The sequence below is a fragment of the Coccinella septempunctata genome, chromosome X (genome assembly GCF_907165205.1).
Source record: "Coccinella septempunctata chromosome X, icCocSept1.1, whole genome shotgun sequence".
In the NCBI taxonomy this organism is placed as follows: domain Eukaryota; kingdom Metazoa; phylum Arthropoda; class Insecta; order Coleoptera; family Coccinellidae; genus Coccinella; species Coccinella septempunctata.
The window spans coordinates 2183558-2205238 of NC_058198.1; the positions used below are offsets into that span (position 1 = coordinate 2183558).

Here is a 21681-nt window from a genome sequence, read left to right on the forward strand (position 1 = left end):
CGGTATAAGAAAAGCTGAGTTACTAGTTTATATTTAGTTTTATTATGCATTGTTCCAGTATTAAAAAAATTAAAACACAATTAGTATATAACATACATAAATAAATTAATTTTTCATCAAATGCATTTACAGTCTTAATTTTGTATTCTAAAATACAAGAAATCTTACATTACTTATATACAACACAAATTACAAGCCATGAGTTACGTACACTAAGAAATAAATATTTTTACACGACACTTAGCGAGTTCAAAAATTACCTTCTGAATTAGCATAACCACATATTAACATCTAAGAAATGAAAAAAAGTATTTTCATTAATGTGTTATACACTCAAAAAAAAAAGAAACATTCATAACTTTAAACAGTCATTTACTCGTTTTGATTATGTGGCTATTCCAGAATATTCGAATCACTCATATAAATTGGTAATAAATTGATCATATTCCATGAATAAACAAATGGTAAAAACCTAGATTATGGTTGGAATTTTGTTTAGCTGAGCTACCATGAATTTCTTCCAGTAAACAAAGGAACTTTAGACCTTATTGGAACTAGTTACATATAATATCCGATATGTTCTTTCATGTTTTTTAAAGAATAATTATTCGAGCAACGATTGAACTTAAATAATAATCATGAAAGGTCCTAATGTTATAAGTGATAAAAGGAAAAATAACCACTGGGAGGAATGTGTTTAGAAGTTCAATATGGGATGTAAAATGAGTATGATCTATTTAAAATTATCTTGCCATGTCTCAACATTACTCTTATTATCCCTGAACATTTCTAAGAGTATAGTTTTCTAAATAAATCATCGATAAATTTGGTTATTCAAATGGAATTGTCATAGCAAATAGAAAAAATCACAAGTATAATATAATCACCGATACTTCGTATCCAATATAAAAAATGTATACATTAAGTGAGACCTTTGGCATTACAAAAAAAGTTTGGCTTGAAATAATCAGTAAAATGACGAAAATATCGACTCATCTCATTCCGCAATTGCAAAAGGTTGTCCTAAGATTATTTGTACACAAGTTATATAAAATAATATATGAAATTATGACATAGAAAATATGGCTTTCTCACGAAAATCATCCTTGTTATGATCAATACTGCATCAATATATAAGGACAATTTGAGAAACGTTTGAGTCCGAGTGATGTGTGGTCCAATGGAATGAATTCGTATTTTGGGTTCGTTACTTCTCATGTCTTGCAGAGACCATGCAGCTCAGCGTAGTTGACAATTGCGCGATGTAAAAATTCGTATTGAGCCTAAAACGAATATAGTGAATATCTAATTGCAAACAATTAATTAAATTTCTACATACGTAAGTGTTGAGAAGTTCTAGCCTTTGTGATCGCAATTTGCGAGTTAATGTAAATATGTCCACTCTCCCTTCAGTGCGTAATTGTTCAACTAAAATACACAATCCCACGAACATGGAACTTCTTATTGTACCTAAATTACAATGGACTACCATAGATGGTGAACATCCGCTAGGAACTAGAGATGTTTGAGAATGATCTACCAGTTCGATTAGCCCCCTAGTAACTTCTGGGACCTAACAAATGAAATTGGAGACAATTAACACAATTTTCTCCCAAATGGAAATAAACTCACTTCTCCATCCACGGTAGGCCAGCCATGATACTGAAGATGAGTCACCTTGGTTTCCTCGCCATCTCTACTCTTGACATACATTTCCCTCCTGGTATAATAAGGACAACTTTCCGCTTGTACGTACCTTACCATGATGTGATCGTAACAACTTTCATCTTCAGGCCAATACCTTGGACATTTACCCTCGCCCAACTCTGACAGCATCACAATGACACTTATACCTTGCTCCGACACCATACGCCAGAAATCGTTGACAGTGTTTTCCATGGGATCTTGAGTTATAATGAAAGATTCATTATTATCATAACCCTCAATAAAAGTGGCATTTATATATGTGGAATGTTCCCTTCCTGGCAAAGGAGTCAAAATAACCCTGTTCCTATCATACGGCACAACCTGTTCAGATCTATTCTTATCCCTATTTTCTTCCGTAAGAGCTACAGAAGTCGATTTCCTATCCTCAAAAGCATTGATGATATTCTGAAAATAATCTCATTTTATTAGTTATTTGCCAGGGTTACCCTCATTTTACTCGAGTTACCTCGAATTGCTCTTCTAATTTACATTTGGATTCACCCAAATCGCATTTCTTAGCCTTTTCAATAGTTGTCTTCAGCTCGTCAGCGTTTATTTCTTGATCTCCATGTTGAGCAACTTCCATTAGAGCACGATAAATAAAAATATATTGTTTCTAAAAGAAACAGAATGATGAAACATTTCAGTTTAAATGTAAAAAGTAAAAATTGCTCACCAAAGACTGAACCAAGAAGTTTCTCTGATGTCTTAGATCACAAATAGTATTGAATATTGAAACCTGACCTTCCTCTTTCAATTGTTGCAGAAGACAATCCAAAGCTACTAAGGTACCTGTCCTTCCTACACCCGCACTACAATGAACGAGGATGCACCCTTTTTCTATCGAATAAACTTCATTCATCCTTTTGATGAATTTGATGATACCATTAGGATGTTCAGGAGCCATGAAATCTTTCCAAACCAAGTAATGGTATTGAGTTATTCTCCTTTCCTCTTCTTTCACACCATTCTTGCGACAGATCTTGAGGTTTCTAACTAAATAATCAGAATACCTTATTTCATCTAAATGTGTTACAGTTATATCTCCAAAAGTCTTCTCATCGTCAACTTTGTCGGGCCAGTATTTTGCACACTTAGTTTTGCTATACTCTTCCAAGTTCGTCAACATGAGGATAAGTTCCAAATGCTGCTCCCAGATCATTCTCCAGAAATCATTGACAGTTGTATCCATCGGACCTTGAGCACAAATGAATTTCTTTCTTTCCCGGTAACTCAAAACATAGTTGGCATTGATATAATCGGAACCAGCGATACTGTCTACTTGGGAAAGTTTCACTCTAGTTTGATCATACGCTTTTATGTCTGGATACCTATTTTTGTAAACGTTATCTCTAGAATCGGAGGCTCTGGTAGTTCTATCGCTAAATCTATCAGGCAAAAGCTCAAACTCTTGTTGGAAGCCATAATCAGAATCTCTATGCCTTTCGATGTATGCTGACAGAAGGTCCCTTTTGACGATGGGGCACATGTCCGGTGGGTTTAGAGAGACCAACCGCTGGCGCCCGCGCAGACTCCTGCATAGGTGAAAAATCAATACATCGAAATAAAATTTCAATAATGCATATAAGTATCATTTTAATTCAGCATAAGTCTTAAAAATTACCTTAGTGAAGTACGGAAAGTGATCATCTCAACAGCCTGTGCATGAGCTTGTTTGGTATATCGGCGAATTAAGGCAAATAGTAGCAAAAATATAATCAGAAGTAGAGCACACAGAGTTTTCACAACCAGAGGAAAAGAATTGGTCACCGGAACTATGACAACATCCGGACCTGGATTTATCATCGCAAAATAGCTGCTATAGGCTGCCAAAGTACCATAGCCAGGTCCGTGCACTGAAAAGAATTACAATAATTGCCTTGTCCGACATAAAACGAAACTGAAAACCCACCTAAAATTTCTATAAATCCGGTGTAATTGCTATCTACATCTAGAATGCCGTCATAAGGAGGTAAAGGATCCACTAGATCATTCCTTCTCACACGTTCAACAGTTTCATTTGAAGTAGTGTTACTGGTTACGTTAGAAGCTGAAGTTGCAACTTTACGAGGTGTAGAGTAAGGCCTTAAACCTATGCATTTGTCACATTCACTCCCAGAAAAATTATAAACTTGATCATCACCAAGGAAAACTTCTGGATGAAAAACAGTACTAAAAATAAAGAAAATTTCGAATAAATCCTCGAATTCACAACCCATCAGCTTATCAACTCACTTGTCAAACATTTCAGCAACATAAGCACCGCCTTTAGGCGTTCGATGTGCTTCTTGATAAGATACAATGAGCAAATCTTCAGGTTCAGGCAATTCAGCTAATTTCTGCTGAGATTCCATTCTTACTAAATAAATTCGATAACAACAGATAGGTCCTTTACGTTCAGAAATACGTGGTATGTTCAATTTAATTATATATTGCCCTAACTGTTCTTCTATTTTTCTCCATGTAAAACGAGAAAGCTTTTGTTTATCTGGCAACGTAGGTGGCATACTGCATTTCAATTCTACATCTTGTCCATTTCTTTTAGTTCGCGTTACCCCAGATATCCTCACCGTATAATTCGTGTTAGCTGATACATTATAAAAACGTGTATTTAGGGTATTTTCACTAACACTTGTGACTTTAGGTCCCCAAGTGATGTGCTCCATATTTCCTTGTTCGTTATAAAAAATGGCACTTCCATCTACATTAACCTATTAGAATAAATAATAATGAAAACCTACAGAATCAACTCATATAAGGTGTATCAGATAAAGAAACTTGGCCAATGAAACCTTAAATTCCTATCTCAGTTAAGGGGAATATAATATTGGAAACTATATCCTAAAAAATTTGATAATTTTTACTCACATTGTAAGACATGATAGTTCCATGAGGTTCTTTTGGTGGCTTCCAAGAAACAGACACAAATCCAGTCTGGCTAATATTATCAAATCTACATTCAATAACAGCGTCGGATGGGGGACCCGAGATGCCGTCCATTGTTGTACCATTAACTATCTCAGAAGATGGGCCACAAGTATTGGTGTAATCACTACAAGCTGCTACTTGGAAAACATATGTTGTAGCAGGTTTCAAGTCCGAGAACATGTACAAGCTGTCCCTCGAAGCTGGCTGAATTGTTTCTTTAGTGGAAGAGTTACTACTTTTCGATATAAGTAGGTAATAATGTATGAGATCAACAAATTTGGAAGGGGGATCACTCCATTTGATGGTAATTGAACTGACAGTAACTCCCGTTACTTTCACATCTGGAACGAATATAGGCTCTTCTGATAGCATGGCAACTGGTTTACTAACAGAATACTGACTTTCACCTTCTTGGTTTGAAGCCATAATGCGCACAGTGTATTCTGTGTCATTTTTGAAATTTGATTTCAGAATGTATGAACGATTGATTCCTTCAACTTTATCAGGATAATAGAACCATGTTGAATCTTCCGCAGATTTGTACTGGATTCTATACGTCAAGTGCTTTGCATCATTACCATCATTCACTGTCCAGTTCAGAAAAATTTTCCCAATGCCAATAGATTTTATAAAATCTATATTAATTAGAGGTTTATCTAATACTAAAATCATGGTTGTTCTATTCGTTGATTCTACATTAGTGCTGGCAAAACACATATAAGTTCCATTATCATTTTTACTGACACTTGATATTTCTAGGGTTGTATTTTTCACTGTTTGATTCAAGCTTTCTACCTTCCATGAATCTCTTTCCAACATTTGACCATTTTTGAACCATGCAATTTCATCAATAGGATAACCTTGTATAGTGCAGTGCAATTTGATTGTTTTTGTCATTTTGGTATGCATTGGAGACGTCATACTTAATATCCTTGGAGTCATTGTAATATTCAAGATTTGCCTGGCAATATCCAGTTTCTGATCTTTGGTGAATGAAAGACAAGTATATTCACCAGTATGATGAAAGTCAATATTAAGTATGTGTAAAATTGATACTTCATATTTCTTTCCAGACTCTTCAATATTTTCTCCTTCCTTTTCGAGTAAAAATCTGAAATTTTAATTGATTAATTATTGTAATACATTAACCTATCCTAATACTAACCCTTCCTGTTCAGTTATATTTTTTGAGCCAAATATCCAATCTAATGTACTCTCAGCCATAGTAGTTCTACACATTATTGTAACATTCGATCCGATTGGAATTTCTGTCGGCTTATAAATGAGAACATTTATGAATACAGAGATTTCTTTCTCCTCATCTGCAGGACCTAAAATTCAAACAATAATCGTTTCTCAAACTAAAACCTATCGTTATTGTAATTGTATTATTTAATCATAACCGAATACTCACCAATTGTATGACAATTAATTACGAGTAATTTCAAGACAATCGAAATGAGTATAAAAATTGTATAATGGGTTGGGCACAGTACACTGGACATCATCTTGTAAAATTAGAATGAAATCAGCGACTTCAACAACACCTACTTATTTCATAATTATATGTCACATGAGCGACAATTTGTGTAAAACATTTTTAGCGTACTATCACAAATTCACAATATACGTAAATAGCCGACACAAGACATTATATTCAAAGATATTACACACCAAGATAGAGCATAGTGAGAGAGAAAACGTCCTCGAAATAAGATAGCTATATGTTTACATTTGGATCAAAACCAAAACAATAAACCACATTCAGCGATTGGTTGAAAGACTCGTGTTTTCCGAAGTTAACCGAAGTGATGATCAAAACCAAAACAATAAACCACATACAACGATTGGTTGAAAGAATCGTGTTTTCCGAAGCTATCCGAATGATGCTGAATTGTTAAGCAGCGTTGGCAATATTTTTGGAAAAGTATATAATCCCAGGTTTTCGCTTCCGTTCGAGAGGAAATATGACATAATTATTTCAATGTAAAGTGTATCGGCTATTGAATAAATGATAATACTGACAATATTAATGATTGATGAATTCAGGATATGTTCTAAGCCAAGTTACAGAATGAAATTATGTTCATAAATTTAATATAAAAAAATAAGGAGATGACGAAGAAAGAATTTTGGCAACGTTGTTTATTTAACAACCCACTTCGAATGGCCACATGTTTACTTATTCTCGAATCTTGAATGATACAAACGTTATTGTTGAACGATTTACGTGAAAACGGTGTTAGACAATAATTATTTTTAACTAGAAACTGCAAAAATGGTGAATCGCTGTGTGGTGTGCAAAAAAATCAGCAGTAAAAGCAGTGGGAAATCCATGCACCGGTAAGTAAACAATAACAAACGATATTTTTCCATAGGCGTAGCTTGGGATACCTAGCTTTTTTCATTAGTCTCGTACTACTAATTTCGTATTGTTTAATTCATCACTAAAGAATTTTTCCTCTCATTAGAATGCCTACTGATAGTGCTCGACAGAAATTATGGATGGACCAGTTAAAACTGAAAATTTCAGAATCTTCCAAATGGCTATATGTTTGCTCTGACCATTTCTGTGACGAAGATTTCATCCTTAAATTTGGAAAAAAATGTTTGAAAACTGAAGCTATTCCATCCAGGATTTCATTGCCTGATCCTTGGTGAGTATTCTGAATATTTTGAATGTATCGAGTGAAATCAATCATTTAAATAATGTTACTATAATAAATCAAGGGATTACACAATTCTTATTGAAGAATCCTAATTTTTTATATTTTATTTCACTTCAAGTAGCACATTAGCGGCTTCAGACGAAAGGTATATGACCCAGGACCCATCAGATGTTGGTAAAGTTGGGGAGTCCTCAAAATTGATTGGTTCTGAATTATCAGAAACTTCAGATTTGTCTGCTACCGCAAGTGCTTCAGATTTATCTGCCACATTGACTGCTTCCGATTTATCTCCTACAGACATGTCTGTTGCTTTGGCCGCTTCAGATTTATCAGGCAAAGTCGATTCCTTAGAAGTATTTGATACTGAAAAATTTGCAGCACCACATACAAATACGTGAGTGTATTGAATATTATTTCGAATGCATCAGGTGAAAACAATCATTTAAAAAGTGTTTGTCTTGCGATCATTTCCAACCATAATTTATGTTGATATGTTTTTATTTCAGTTCATGTTGCACATCGACTGCTTCAGATGGAAGGAGTGTGACCCAGACACTCTCAGATATTGGTAGAGTAGAGGAATTCCCAAAACTGAGTGGTTCTGAACTATCTAAAACTTCAACAGCTTCAGATCTGTCTGCTACATTAACTGCTTCAGATTTGTCTGCTACAATTACCAATTCAGAATCATCTTGTACATTGGCAGCTGCAGATGTATCAGACACACTGGTTTCCTCAAAACTACTCCATACTAAAGAATTCAGAGCAAGAAGGAAAAGAAAATGTTTTGTTGGTGATGTAACTGGGGAAGATTTCAGGTCACCAAAACGAGCAAAATATGCCTTCTCTCTTGCTAAACGAAAAATTGAAGAACAAAAGAGGGCACTGGAAGCAATGAGGAAGAGAAACAGAAGGCTCCAACAAAAAATCTCAGATCTCTCAGGGTTATTGAACAGTTTGAGAGAAAAGAACTTTACAAAACAATTTTATTTTCCAAACGAATTGATGTAATTATCAAATTCATATACACCCATCATTACTATTCTTCACACCGCTATAATAAAAGATATTACATATTATTATTCACAACTTTTCAACTACGCCACTGGTTTCTGTTTACTATTGCCGCGATTGTTTGTAAACATTCAGTGTTTACTTTGCGGACAAAACATTCCATGAATTCAGTATAGGGATGCTCCATCTTGGTGTGTAATATCTTTGATTATATTGTTGTTGTAGTAACCATCTTGAAGACTTGAATAACTGTCATAAGTGTCATAACTAATCGGTCAAACCACAGAGAAATAGGAATTGTCACAGAATAACGACTCAATTGAGTAAGGCCTGGTTCATACTGGACGGTAACTAAAGCCCCAATTACTAAATTTCGCATTAAACTTGAAATCTTCATATTTTTGGATGTAAAACTGCAATAATAGGCCCGCGCCCCGCTTATAAAGCTTGAAGTTCCTCGCTAAGATCAACATTTCTTTAAACAAACACCTGGGCATTAAATAATATGAGATAACGCTGATACTGATATAGCCCTTTTCATTTCGTTCCACCAACCAGAGTTTTCTTGAAGAAGTTTAGAGATATGCCTTAGCAAACCGACATGTATACTGAAGTACAGCTCCTGTATACCTCACTCAGTAGAATTTTTGAATTGTTTTTATGAAACTTCGAAAGAAGCGAAGATATTGATGTAGATGTAACGGTTACGCCTACTTTAATATAAAATAGTAGCTAGAATCCAGATCGTCTTGAAAAGAAGATAAAAAATATTAAAGAGAGCTTCAGAGGAATCATAACATGTATTCTTGCTCGGATAAAATGCATGTTATGACTGTTGAAGCTCTTTTCGATATTCTCCTATAGCGTTGATTGAAGTATTAGTTGATGAATCAATAGTTACCTACTAATACTTCTCAATCAATGGCTATATGTACTTCTTCGTGTTCATATATGATAATGAAAGGTATCATGTGAAATAAGTTGATCTTAAGGGCCACCTGCATGAAAAGTTTACACATTTATTCTCAATGGATTTTTGCAATTTCGTTTTTGTTTATATTACAAAATTTACACTACACACTTATGAAGTTGAAAAAAAGTCGATGTATAAAGTCTTTGAATATTGTATTCTTATTTTGAGAAATGTAATTATACTCAAATATTTCACAGAAAATATTTTAATACCCACTAGATAAACTATAAATTTCAGTTGGTCTAGCAGCAAAAACATTCATTAATACTTCATTTTTTCGAATATTCAAGGTATTGAAAATGCACAAAAGTTTAGGAATAATGAGAAATCACAATAATTTGGCTGGTGGTTCCACGACGCGTTGGGAATTTGCAGAACTTCGGTAGGGTTGATCATAATCCATATAAAATTTCTGCTCCTAAAATATTTCACGAAACCTAAAAATTAACGTTTTGAGATTTCATGAGCTCAAATATTAACAAATTCATATATTAAAAACAATACAGATACAGAGTCGAGTCGCACAAACTATATTTTCATGTAAAAGTAAAAAATGAAGTTTGATAATTTTTATTTTAATTCAACTATTTCGAAAAAAGTAATGGGATTCTTTTCAATGATTCGTCGACTAACGTTTAGTTTGGAGGCTATAAATCACTTTCCATGATAATCGCTTCAATTATTTAAATCTATATCTGTAATTTGGAAAGCCTAAAACGAGGCTTCTACTAAGTAGGTTCCATCCATGCCGGCTCCAGTCTGATTACTCTGGGCTGCAGAAGCCGCCGGCATGTACTTCCCGCAGGCCTGTTGATATCTTCTCGGGCAGCATCTTCCGCAGCACGACTGCAGGAAACCGATGGAAACTGCGGAATGTGCAGGACTAGCTAAGGGAGATGGGGAACCCGGCCTCTTTGGGTGACCGTTGTAAGGAACCTCCAGCTCAACGAACTCCCTATCTGTTGTCTTTTCCAGACACCGCAGAAGGTGGTGGTGTTGTAACTCGAATATATCCTCCTCCCTGTAGTTGTCGTCCAGTTCGATACCGGACTCTTGAGCTGCCAGCCGGGCTTCAGCTGCTTTCTTCTTTGATACGAAGGCTGCTCCTGATGACGCCTTTGCAATGCGGATTCTCGCCAATCGGGCCTTCTACAAAAATCACATATAAACGATGTTAGTTGTTATTTTATATAAATCGTACGTCTTTGTGAAATTTGGCTGATAAATAGATATATACTGTTTTTTCGAATTGGTGGAAGCGCTCTAAGAGACCTTCCACCAATTAATTCTATAAAATGGAATATTTTCTACAACACGAATGTTACAAGCATAAAAGTTTCTTCATTGATTAATCAGGGTGGAAATACAATTTAAGGAAAGTGCTGAGTGGACATACACAGAAAATATTGTTGGTTTGAACTGCCAATAATGCCAAAGTTTGACTGCATGATAGGGCTGAATTTTTATTAATAATTGCAAAACACTTTGAGTACGAGGAAAGCCAGCATTCCTACATTGTATTTCAGAGAAAACAATGGCAGTGTGAGGGACCAGAAGGAGAAAAACTCTATCAAGACATTGAGATAGTGGTAAGTAGAATGTGATCTCAATTTTGTTATTGAAACATATAAAGATATCATAAGTGATTACCCTTTGTGCTTTTCGTTTGTCCGCTCTTTGGTTCTGGTGGTATATTCGACTGAAGTTGGATACGATAACAGGCACAGGTAGAGCTATCACAAGTACACCACTCAGGGAGCATACACCACCAACGATTTTCCCCGCTATGGTGTCTGGGACCATATCCCCATAGCTGAAAGAAAATGATAGTGTAGTGGCAGTTTTGAAGCAGGAAAATTCAGACACGTGTTTTTCCACGCATGGAAGGTACTAACCCCAATGTCGTCATTGTGACTATCGTGTACCAAAAAGCAGCAGGAATGGAGGTGAAATTTGTCTTCCCCACGTTCTTCTCCGCGTAAAACATAACGGTAGCAAATATGATAATAGCCATAGCAAGTGAGAAAACGAGGAAGCCAAGTTCTGAAGCGCAAGATTTAAGCGTGTAGCCCAGAATCCTCAGGCCCTGGGAATGCCTCGAAAATTTGAAAATCCTGAAGACGCGGAACACTCTGAGGGTGACGAAAGCACCGGAAACATCGTCGTTATCGGTGATGCCTAAGCCTATGTAATAGGGAAGAATGGCAACCACATCGATGATGCTCATCACTGATCTGACGAATTTGTAGCGATTCGGTGCTGCGAACATTCTCAGGAGATATTCGGCGGTGAAAATCATAACGCACGCCGTGTCTAAGCAGAAGAAAACAATTTTGTATCTTTCGCCGCACGGTAATGAACCAGCACGTCCTGGTCGGCTACCGCAGGGTACAGTTTCTACGACATTAGCCATAACAGACACGGCTATAAAAAATCCGGTAACGTAATAAAATACAAGGGCTGCTGTGGAGGTGTGGGGGTTCTCGAAGGCTCTCCACATCTTCTGTCTGATATTCGTGAGCTGCTGAAGGTTCTGATCGCCATTTTCCGATAGTTTATCATCCATCAATCGCTCAGCGTTCTCCCTTTTCCTGTCGCGATAATCCTCGTAACAACAATCACCAATCACGTCTGGGAGGATTCCAAAAAAGGCTAACTCCTCGTCGTAGCTGGTCAAACATTCGTGTTTGGGGTAGTGCAGTTTACCAGTTCGATAATAATTCAGGATATGTCTGAATATATCTGGGTCACGGTCGAAGAAGTATTCCTTGCATTCTTCGTCATAAAAGAACTCCCTCTCGTTGGAGCCTAAAAGGGTGTCGGGGTATTTCTCGAGGGTGTTCCTCCATGTTTCGAAACGTCTGCCCGACACATTGATGAGGAGCTTCTCGTCGTCGGCCTTGCGCCTATCCTTTGGTATCGGTGGCGGCGGTAAGGGATGTGTAGCAATGGGCACCCATCCTATGGCCGCCGCCCGAGCGAAAGGTAGCCAAGCGGCGACCGAGGCCATGCTGTGAGGTGGAATGTTCGTTTGTGAGGATCACTGGGACATCTCGGGCCCGATCGGTTGTCCTGTCGCAATAAGATACTCACACAAACAAAAAAAACCAAAAACCCACGAAAGACACCTGAAAATCTAACTCACTGTGCACTGTTTCCCTTTCCGTCAAATGTTACCTCTCTTATTTCGCGTCATGCGAGTATTTTCTTCGGCCCCGAAGAGAGGAAATTCTCAAATCATATCTGATCATTTCGATTAAATATTGGGTCGTCACTGCAGTCGAGTAAGCGCGCCGCAAACCGCGACTAGACGCCAGCTATTCCAGCTAGGACGTTTACTACGAATATCGACGACGCGTCCCGACGCTCCGGGCGCAAGCCTGAACCGAAATATGTGTCGATTATTTTTAATGAAATTTCCAGGCAATCGGACCTGCTTTTCTCGTTCTCCAATCATCAGGCCATCTTTCTTCTCGCACAACACAACGCTAATTAAAGTTTATCATTCTTTTTTCTCCACGATTTTACTTTATAATGAAAAAATAGTCTATAGTAGTTCAACCAGAACGTTCTGCTCTTAGTAGAAACCAATAATTCAGTGCACTCTATCCAAAGTCACTTTTGAATGACATATAAAAGGGTTCAAAGCGACTAAACATCAAAGGAAATATGCATTAGCACTTATATACGTCGTTCAAGTAACTAGACAGACATACACGATATACAGCTCAATAAGATATAAATAAATCTTCAATGAAATTTGTCGATTTTGGATGTAATCAAGTATATTTTTGCCTGGTGTTTTGGTGGAATCAAAAAACTGCTCGTCAAAAGTTGAGGATATTCAATTTATGTGTTTTTTTTCTTCAGAAAACCCAGAAGTTCCTAAGTATGTGTGGACGCAGATTTGATAAATATGTTTTTCAGATTTTAACATGTTAAATTTTTCTGGTCACCAGGCAAAACTTCTAGTTTGAAGGTGATCTTACATGGTGTAATACTCAAGAGCAACGAAACATCTTGCAGGGCACATCTTCACAGATACTTGCGATCTAAATGCAAAAGAGCGTTTATGGGTAAAGCTATGTAAAGAGTCCTCCAAAATCGACAGTAACATTCAGTTCTCTCACTATCATTTATACTCGAACGTTATCCAACCAACAAAGTATACATTACCCCTGCAAGAAAGGAAAATATCTACGTGTATGACTTTTGTGGACGATAAAAACGCCCATGTCAATGTGAGTCTAGAGCTCAGGACTCCAAGACTAAACTTGTTTGTTTAGCTCAGATTCTGTTAATATTCTTTCATCGCCATCCAAAATAATAGATTAGATTGACGTTTGTCCATGGGCGTATACAGATAGGATAGGCCCTCCAGAATTCCCGAAATCCCTCCACCAGAGATAATGAAATCGCCATAATATTCGAGCAATTTAAGGAAAAACTACACGGGACATCCCATCCAAACCAGAAAAAATCCTGATCATCCTACGCCAATGATTTCCTCTATAACTAAATAAGAAACCTTCGAAAAACATTTTAATTGTTCTTTATATTTATAGCTGAAATCTGCTCATAGGTGAATAACAGGTATGAACTTATATGTGTTAAAAATGTTCTGCCAAGATGCAGGGAAAATCAACCAGCAAACCAGCAGTTCGAAAAAAAATTGTTATCAAGCACCTAATCTCAAAAAATATGAAACTATCAAAGTATTTTTGCTATATTTTATCTGGGCGCAATGAAGTTATCCTATACTATACTATAATTATAGTATAATATCCTTCGCAAATGTAACTTCGTGACCGATTTCAAAAATACAGGCGAAAGTAAAATGAGATGACGCATTTTTCGAGAGAATGAAGAAAGAAATCTTCAAAATACAAGAAGGTAAACTTTATTAAAGAGAAAAGGGGTACAGATGGAGAAGGAATTCAGAAAAACAATAAACATAAAGAACCAAAACTATATGTGACTTTTAGATGGGCGATTCTGAAATTCCACCTCGTCCTGCTATGGGGAGTGCATCCCTATAGCTTTTCGAAAACGTCTGAATTGTTTTGTCGAAAGTTTTTCAAAACGTTCTGATCTGTCAGTTTTCAAACAAAGAATACTGTACCTATAAGTTGTAGTAAAAAAGTGTTGATTCATTATAAATTTCACATGCACACATGAGACTTATGGTCTGTTTCTTTGATATCGACAACCTTTCTCTCACAAAAAGTACAGTTAAATGACTATTAAAATTTATATTTGTACAAGTTAAACCTAGTTCTAATTACAAACATTTTATTGTGCTAAAATATAGACTTTAGACTTTTTAATAAAATATAGGAATATTTGTACATTTCATACTTTTTGCGCAGAAAGATCGAATGACTATATTGAACAGGGTATCAACTACTTTATTATTATTTTTAAATTTTCAAAATAGTAACATAAAATTAATTAAATTAACACAAAAGTGATAAAATAGCAAAACAATTTTATTCTTATGATTCATAAGATTCAATAAATATATAATAAATATATCTCCAAAGAGTTTCAAAACAAAAAATAATAATTTACAGCTTAAAAAATTATTCTGACTAGATTTATGTGAGGTACTCTTCTAATTAATTCACCTATAGCTGAAATATTCATTTAATCATGTTGATGTTGACATCAGTATCCATTGGCAAATCCTCATTGAGTATTTTTATAAATCATCATCACTTCTGCAGCAGTATATTTCAAGCAGCTGTTGTCAAAATACTTTTTTATGAAATTTCAGCTATAACGAATTTGTGAACATAACTAATGTATGAGTTAATATTATTAATACTTTCAATGGAATGTAAAAAATCATATGAAACTATGGTTATCACAAAAAAAACACCCCATCTTCCCCAGACCATAACAAGAATAATTTTTCAACTTGATTCAGAATGGCCGCATTCCTCACCTTGATGTTTATCATTAGATTGAAAGAAAAGTTCTATAAATACCTAATACTCTCATGCTTCGAATTGTAACAAAGGAAGTTCTTTAAAAATTTGTTCGTTCATTTTGTTCAATTTAGCGACAAGATAAAGATTACTAAGATCGTCTCATCTAGGTCTGATGAATATGTGGTAGGTTTTTATAAGGATCTTTCACGCAAACCCTGTATGGCTGAATAATAAACCTATTCGAGATCGTGATGGGCACAAAAATACAAAAATCACCAATGCTGAAAGATCTTTCAAAGGCTCATGGAATGAAAACTTGATAATACTCGGAATTCAGTTGAAAATATTACCTGATTATCTGTATCGTAATAACAAATATCTAAATGAAATGTTAGGGGACACCTTAGGAAAAAACTTAAAAAGTTTCGACTAATTTTTCCTTCTTAAGTTTCATTTCCAAGGAAACAAATATGTGGAGATATGGTGAAGTATGAAAAAATCAATCATATCTTTCATTCACGATCATTCTCATTTCCGCAAATGGCCCAAATGATTAAAAAAAATCAAGGGAATTCCAAACAAGTGGGTGTTTTCAACACTATAGATTTCTACAGCTATCAGTGCCATATCACTATTTTCAGCGTCACAGCATCAACAATTGACGATTTCGAAATGCATGTCACAACACTTCATCATCTTGATCGTCTAAATCATTGTCCATATCGTCTTGATCGGGATCGTCCTGTCCCATTCCTGGCGACAGATCGGGATGTAGTAAATTATTTACATTTTTCGGGTCCTCGTCCTTCCATTTATCCATTGATCTTCGGCGGGCGTTCATAAAAAAATTGCCGACCGTCGTGGGCTCTAGACCTAACTGCCTCGCTATTGTAACCTGCATCTCTTTGGAAGGCCTTTTCGTTTCCTGAAAAGATCATGAATCAGTTCGGATCGAATTGTTATGAAATCGATCACGTTGATCTTTTATATCAATTTAATTGACTCAAAACATGATCGTTATGTGAGTGAAAGCGTATTGCTTGCATGCGTGTGAAAAAACTGAAAATCCACCTTAAAAATAGCCTGCAGTGTACGTCGTTGGAGGTCTGTGAAAACCAATCTCGGTTTCTTGGGGGTAGGTAACTGTTCCTGGTTGCTCGCTGGATCTTCTTTCCGTTTGCAACCTAGAAATTAGGCGAGAGTTAGAAAAATTATGGTGGATGTTCTACAAGATGATTTATTTCAATTCCTAAATGATCGGACAATATATTATATCTCTCCCTCAACTCCTAAGCTAACCAAAATCTATTCTACTACTAGAGCATTGAGATAATACATCTATGTATAGAAGAAACTGTCTCGCAATATCTACAGAAAGCTCAGGAGAAAAATAGATATTCTGTATGAAAACTACTTACTCCCTCGTTGTGGTATCTGTGCAGCTGAAAAATAAAAATACATCCCATTAATACTCAGTTAGTTTTTCGTCTAAAGTGTGAACGAATAAAGAATTTCAACATACGATATCGATAAACGATACAGGATGTTTTGTAGAAAATAATTTCTTCGGAAAGTAATAATAATTCAAATTCCTTATCGCGCCTACGCCACTGATGTTCTCATTACAATATGAAAAATGTGCATTTGGGGGGATAAGGGACCTCTTCATGCAACACATAATATCTATCAACCCTCAGACCATAGACAAATTACCAAAGAGGGTAGTTTATCTATGCATAGTTTGATCGAACGTTAAAAAAATAATTAACAACACGTTCACGCATAAATTTTGTTCTGGTGCGTGTCAAGAAAGGGGTCGAATTTGAGTGTTGACCCTTTATTGGCATTCAATGGAGAATTTCACAAATAGTTCATGCATTTTCTATATGAATTCATCAAGAACGACTTGCATGCTGTTCGCGATATACATCGAGACATAAAAACTCACTAGCAAGAAGAGGATGTCGTGTCTCTTCGTTTGGGGTTGACTGCTCTCGCGTTTACATTGCGCATCTGGCAGTCTGCAATGAAACAAGAGAGAAGTCAACAAAATGACAAAAATCCAAAAACTTCTTGATCAGTGGCGTAGACAAGGAAAAACCTCGATCAAACTGATATTAGATCACCTTATGGCCTAGTGAAATGCTCACTAACGTTACTAAACTTATGATTTCACTCTTTCAAATACAACAACTGAGACAGGTGGAAAAAAGACGTGCGGTGGCTCAACGGGGGTGAGATGACACAAATGGGAGAAACGTGCCAAAAACAAGGAGCACCAAAATATCAAGGGATTGAATATTATTTCACACAATTAACGTTATTCATATTCCTAATTGGTACCCGTACTGCGTTCATATAAACATCAACAAACGTTATGTTGGAACTGATCTACCCACACCATTCAGGGTAGTCAGTGAAAAGATAGCCCTTATCCAAGAAGAATAGATTTGAGCCATGGTTCATTTAGGATTTTTATCCTCATTTGAGCAACAGAAGCACCTCAGTACTTTGTGGTGGTAATTCAGGCACTGAAAAGTATTGAAGTACCCCAACACCATTTAGCAGGAGAAAACCCACACTGAATTCACCCTTTGCTACTCTGTGAACACTATAATTCGGGGAGAAATTTCGGTTAGGCTCCAAAAAACCACGCTAATTCTCATAGATATAATCGAAATTACTAAAAAGATGCTCCTTCAATTGGAAAGTGTATTGGGAAGATTGTCACAGTGATGCAAGGATTGGCGCATCCACCATTCAGGAACTAGGGAATTCTGTAGTCTGAAATACAAAGTAGGCAAAAGTCAATCATCAACATTCTTCGAAGATGAGACTAGAGTATAGTGGATTAAGAAAGATCCTTACAATACAGAAATATGCACAAAAGTCTACGTAGAATCCAGGGCAAATTATACAGATGAGAAATAAACTAATAACATACAGTAGTGAGACGAAAAAGCTTCATTTTGGAAAAACTTCAAGACCCATAAAATCAATTTTTATTCAAGAGGGAAATTTCTTCAGAAAGATCTCACAGTTTACTTCACAACATGGTTTCTTAAAATATTAGAGTTCCGCCAAACACTAGACTCGTTCAGTCTAGAGAATGCATCATTCTCTATTTCCCTCTCAAAACACTTGAGTTTGTATTGAAATGATATAACTGAAAAAATCTCCCAGTACCAAACACAGAAACCTTGACTCAATGCTCTTTAAAATAACAACACGAATTGAATTAAGCCTTTTTGTTTTGATAGGTATAGTTTACAGTCATACCTCACTGACAATGCCAGTTTTCCCCCATTAACTGCTTTGTTGTGACCAAGGAAGAAAGGACCAGAAAAGTCGATATAATAATAAAGAAGTGATTTTTTGTTGTTGTTGGAGGTTCTATTTGATGTTTGAATAGATGGATGATTTTGAATTTGTTGGTAGATATGCGCATCTCCATTAATTAAGTAGATACCTACCAATGCCAAATGAGCTGGACTTAGATTTTGATTAAGGGTGATTTTCTTTTTACTTATATACAATATAAAAATGATTTACGGTTTGGTTACTGCATTACGAAAAGTTAGACTTATCCACTCAACGCAAAATTAATGGTTTTTAACAATATTTTAGGTACATTCAGTTCTGTTTTCTTTTAATTAGGCTTAAACATACCTAGGGTCAAAGGATGAGTGCTTTTTGATTCAAGTCCGACATAGATGAGCTTGGGGCAGTCATATAGGTACAATAAATGTTAGATTTGAAGAGTGAAAGACTCACCTGCGAGTCTGAGTGCAGACATTCTTTGGAATTCAGGTTCTTGGAGCCATTTCCACATCCTCCTGAAGGTTTCCCTGCCAGATTTCAGCTTGGACCAAGGTTTCGGGTTTCTGAGTAGATCTGAAAGGGTACCCTGCGACCTACACAAAACCCTTTGGGCAAAGATAGCCTGCGGTATGCTGTATCTTTTCAGTTCGGCACTGATCCGTTGAGCCAATTCTTTGGTATTAATTTCCTCGACATCGGCACTGATAGCCGGCACATTGATCGATTGATTGTTCGATATTTGTCCACTTTTCCCGGTAACTTGCATTGTTTGTGTCTGTTGAACTTGTTGATTTTGTTGTTGCTGGTTCTGTTGCGATTGTTGAGACGCTTGTTGGAGCGTTAAAACTGGAGGCGAAGGGGAACAATCCCTATGAGGTGGTGCTATTTGAACTAAGGTTGGAGTATGATGCTGAAGAGTTAAACCGTTGATTGTTCCAGCACTAAAACTAGTCACAAGAGTCCCGTCTGGTGAATTAAGCGAAGCAGTCGGAGGACTTAACTGGGGGCTTTGTAAGGTACGCGAAACTAGTTCCCGTTGAGAGGGATAGGATTCGTAACTTGGGGGTGATATACTTTTTTGTGGGGACGGTAAACCATTTTGACTATAAGCACTTTGGGGACTGATGGGGCTAGTTTGTTGCAACGCCATGCCTGGCGAGGAATAGTTATGAGGAGGTGTCATCCCCATCGAAGGCATCGCATATGGCGTGTTCACATTAACACCAAGTCCGAGTCCAATGCCTAAGCCGTTGTTTTGCATCACTGTAAAGGAGCCGGATACGTTACCGTGGCCGTAGGCGAATTTGTCAGACATGGTGGATATTGGAGGTAGAGGTTGGAGCGGCGTTAGGGTAGCGTAAGAAGAGCTGGGGCTATACCCTGGTGGTGACATCCTTCCGTTGACAGAAGTTAGAGTTTGGTATGTAGGTTCCGGTTGTAATGTTCTGAAGTCACTACTGTCCATAATTCCCGACACACTAACGGATGTAGGGGACAGCTTTCCAGGGCTTAACAGCTCGGAGTCTCTCGACTCCTCCTGGGGCTGAACGATCACGGAAAGGTTACCCTCGTTGTCCTCCTGTTTAACAATACGCCGCTCCACGACGGCACGCGATATCAACCTCATGCGGACGGCCTGCGTCTCCATGCCTCCTGATGCCGTCGCATGCGCCACGCCGTCCCCAGAATCGACCTGTTCTTGAAGCGTTTGTTGCTCAATCATCTTCCCGATATTGTCCATCATATTGGACGGCGAATACCTGGACAAGTCGATGTGACAACGACGCGTCCTGATGTAAACACCGATAACGCGCTCATATTAGACGATTTTCCGATTGACACACTTCGATTTTCTTCTCGGATTCTCACAATGCCGCTTTTCCCATTCTATCCCGCGACCGTTTATTGCCTTCACCATTTACCCTTCTCCGACCAGTCGGAAAATCCGATAACTTTTCGTCGTTCCACTCGATACCGATTGAATGTTTTTTTTTTTTTTTAATTTGGGGCAAGTGCCCTTAGTTCTTATCTCACTACATCGATAAGAAGTGTCACATCACATCATTGAGTGGCGCTGATGGCAAATTTCTGACCGCGTGTCTTTACCGATTTTCATATCGGACTCGAATTTCGATTTGTTCGAGTGCAGAAATTGTTACTCGCAGCCGGTCGATACGAAATTGAATGGGGAACGCGCGACGAGGCCAGGTGGTTCTGCGCGCGTTGCCTTTCGTACCCTCGTGCTGCGCTTTCCGCACCCCTCGCCAACCCTTGTCACACTAGATAAGGGTGAAAACTTACAACTTACCATACCAACTGCATTTTGTTTCTCCGTACTGGCTTCCTTATTTCGACGCAATCGTAATTTAATTCACCTATGATACGTTCCCATGTCCGCAGAACGCCGCTGCTTTTCATCTCTTCCATACTACGGTTCGATAATTGTGGATTTCTCAAAATCGTCGATATACGGGTCAATTATGCATACGCGCATTATTCAGAACCTGAAAAATCGATAACGTCCTGCTATCTCTCCTGATGGAAGGGTACACGTTTCATTTCAATCGAATATGTGCCTGCAACATAATAACGAAACGATTTTAATCAATCGATTTTCGATAAAAATAAGTCTGGGAAACTTTTTTTTGTCAATACCTCCTAACAAACAGTATTATCAATCATTGTTGTTCAATAATCATTCTGCATACAGTCCATAACAAACGGATCTGGGAAAAATTACACAAATTACACCTCTGATTTAACTTAATCGATAATCAAAATCAAATTAGATATTCCAAATACTCGTCTTGTATCGAAATCAATATCTGGAATAATTTCCCACACATTCTCGAAAATTTGCAGATTTTCATTAAAGTATACCAAAACGTAATCAGAATAACTCGTTATAAATATTCTATTACATTTCCTGTTTCGACAAGTAACAAATCCGGTTTTTCGTACAACCCTTATTCATTACACTACCTCGGGAAATGTCCCCCTTCCCACCTATAAACTGTTAGGAGATCAAAGACCTCTATACCTTTTCAGACTGTCTACACGCTCAACCCTATTATCATTTACTAATAACTAGTCGAAATTTTCACACATTTTTCCCCAAATATTCTAATCACTTAAA

General features: G+C 37.0%; 5 protein-coding genes across 7 annotated transcripts; 2 read left to right on the forward strand and 3 right to left on the reverse strand.

The window, feature by feature from the left end:
* Positions 1–19: 19 nt before the first annotated feature.
* Positions 20–6287, reverse strand: LOC123322065 (tyrosine-protein phosphatase 69D). Its single transcript, XM_044909892.1, has 11 exons — positions 6050–6287; positions 5801–5966; positions 4576–5746; positions 3943–4418; positions 3620–3879; positions 3332–3563; positions 2384–3242; positions 2174–2323; positions 1633–2112; positions 1340–1573; positions 20–1283 (listed from the first exon to the last, which is right to left on the reverse strand). The coding sequence occupies exons 1-11, from the start codon at positions 6141–6143 to the stop codon at positions 1215–1217; spliced, it is 4191 nt and encodes a 1396-aa protein (XP_044765827.1). The 5' UTR covers positions 6144–6287; the 3' UTR covers positions 20–1214.
* Positions 6288–6296: 9 nt separating this feature from the next.
* On the forward strand, positions 6297–7405 carry LOC123322103 (THAP domain-containing protein 5-like). Its single transcript, XM_044909950.1, has 2 exons — positions 6297–6978; positions 7107–7405. The coding sequence occupies exons 1-2, from the start codon at positions 6914–6916 to the stop codon at positions 7294–7296; spliced, it is 255 nt and encodes an 84-aa protein (XP_044765885.1). The 5' UTR covers positions 6297–6913; the 3' UTR covers positions 7297–7405.
* A 21-nt stretch (positions 7406–7426) lies between these two features.
* On the forward strand, positions 7427–8315 carry LOC123321672. Its single transcript, XM_044909399.1, has 2 exons — positions 7427–7698; positions 7811–8315. The coding sequence occupies exons 1-2, from the start codon at positions 7454–7456 to the stop codon at positions 8313–8315; spliced, it is 750 nt and encodes a 249-aa protein (XP_044765334.1). The 5' UTR covers positions 7427–7453.
* Positions 8316–9323: 1008 nt separating this feature from the next.
* On the reverse strand, positions 9324–12655 carry LOC123322074 (potassium voltage-gated channel protein Shal). Its single transcript, XM_044909911.1, has 3 exons — positions 11187–12655; positions 10942–11104; positions 9324–10440 (listed from the first exon to the last, which is right to left on the reverse strand). Exons 1-3 carry the CDS (start codon positions 12299–12301, stop codon positions 10003–10005), a joined length of 1716 nt encoding a protein of 571 aa, XP_044765846.1. The 5' UTR covers positions 12302–12655; the 3' UTR covers positions 9324–10002.
* A 1520-nt stretch (positions 12656–14175) lies between these two features.
* Positions 14176–20936, reverse strand: LOC123322076 (homeobox protein onecut). Of its 3 annotated transcripts, XM_044909915.1 has the most exons (5): positions 18999–20932; positions 17173–17245; positions 16643–16666; positions 16296–16408; positions 16012–16149 (listed from the first exon to the last, which is right to left on the reverse strand). In XM_044909915.1, the coding sequence occupies exons 1-4, from the start codon at positions 20287–20289 to the stop codon at positions 16297–16299; spliced, it is 1500 nt and encodes a 499-aa protein (XP_044765850.1). In that variant the 5' UTR covers positions 20290–20932; the 3' UTR covers positions 16012–16149; position 16296. The 3 variants fall into 3 exon arrangements, with proteins under 3 accessions (XP_044765849.1, XP_044765850.1, XP_044765851.1); XM_044909914.1 differs by lacking the exon at positions 17173–17245 and having other exon boundaries at positions 14176–16149; positions 18999–20925; XM_044909916.1 differs by lacking the exon at positions 16012–16149 and having other exon boundaries at positions 16295–16408; positions 18999–20936.
* Between the last annotated feature and the right edge of the window lie 745 nt (positions 20937–21681).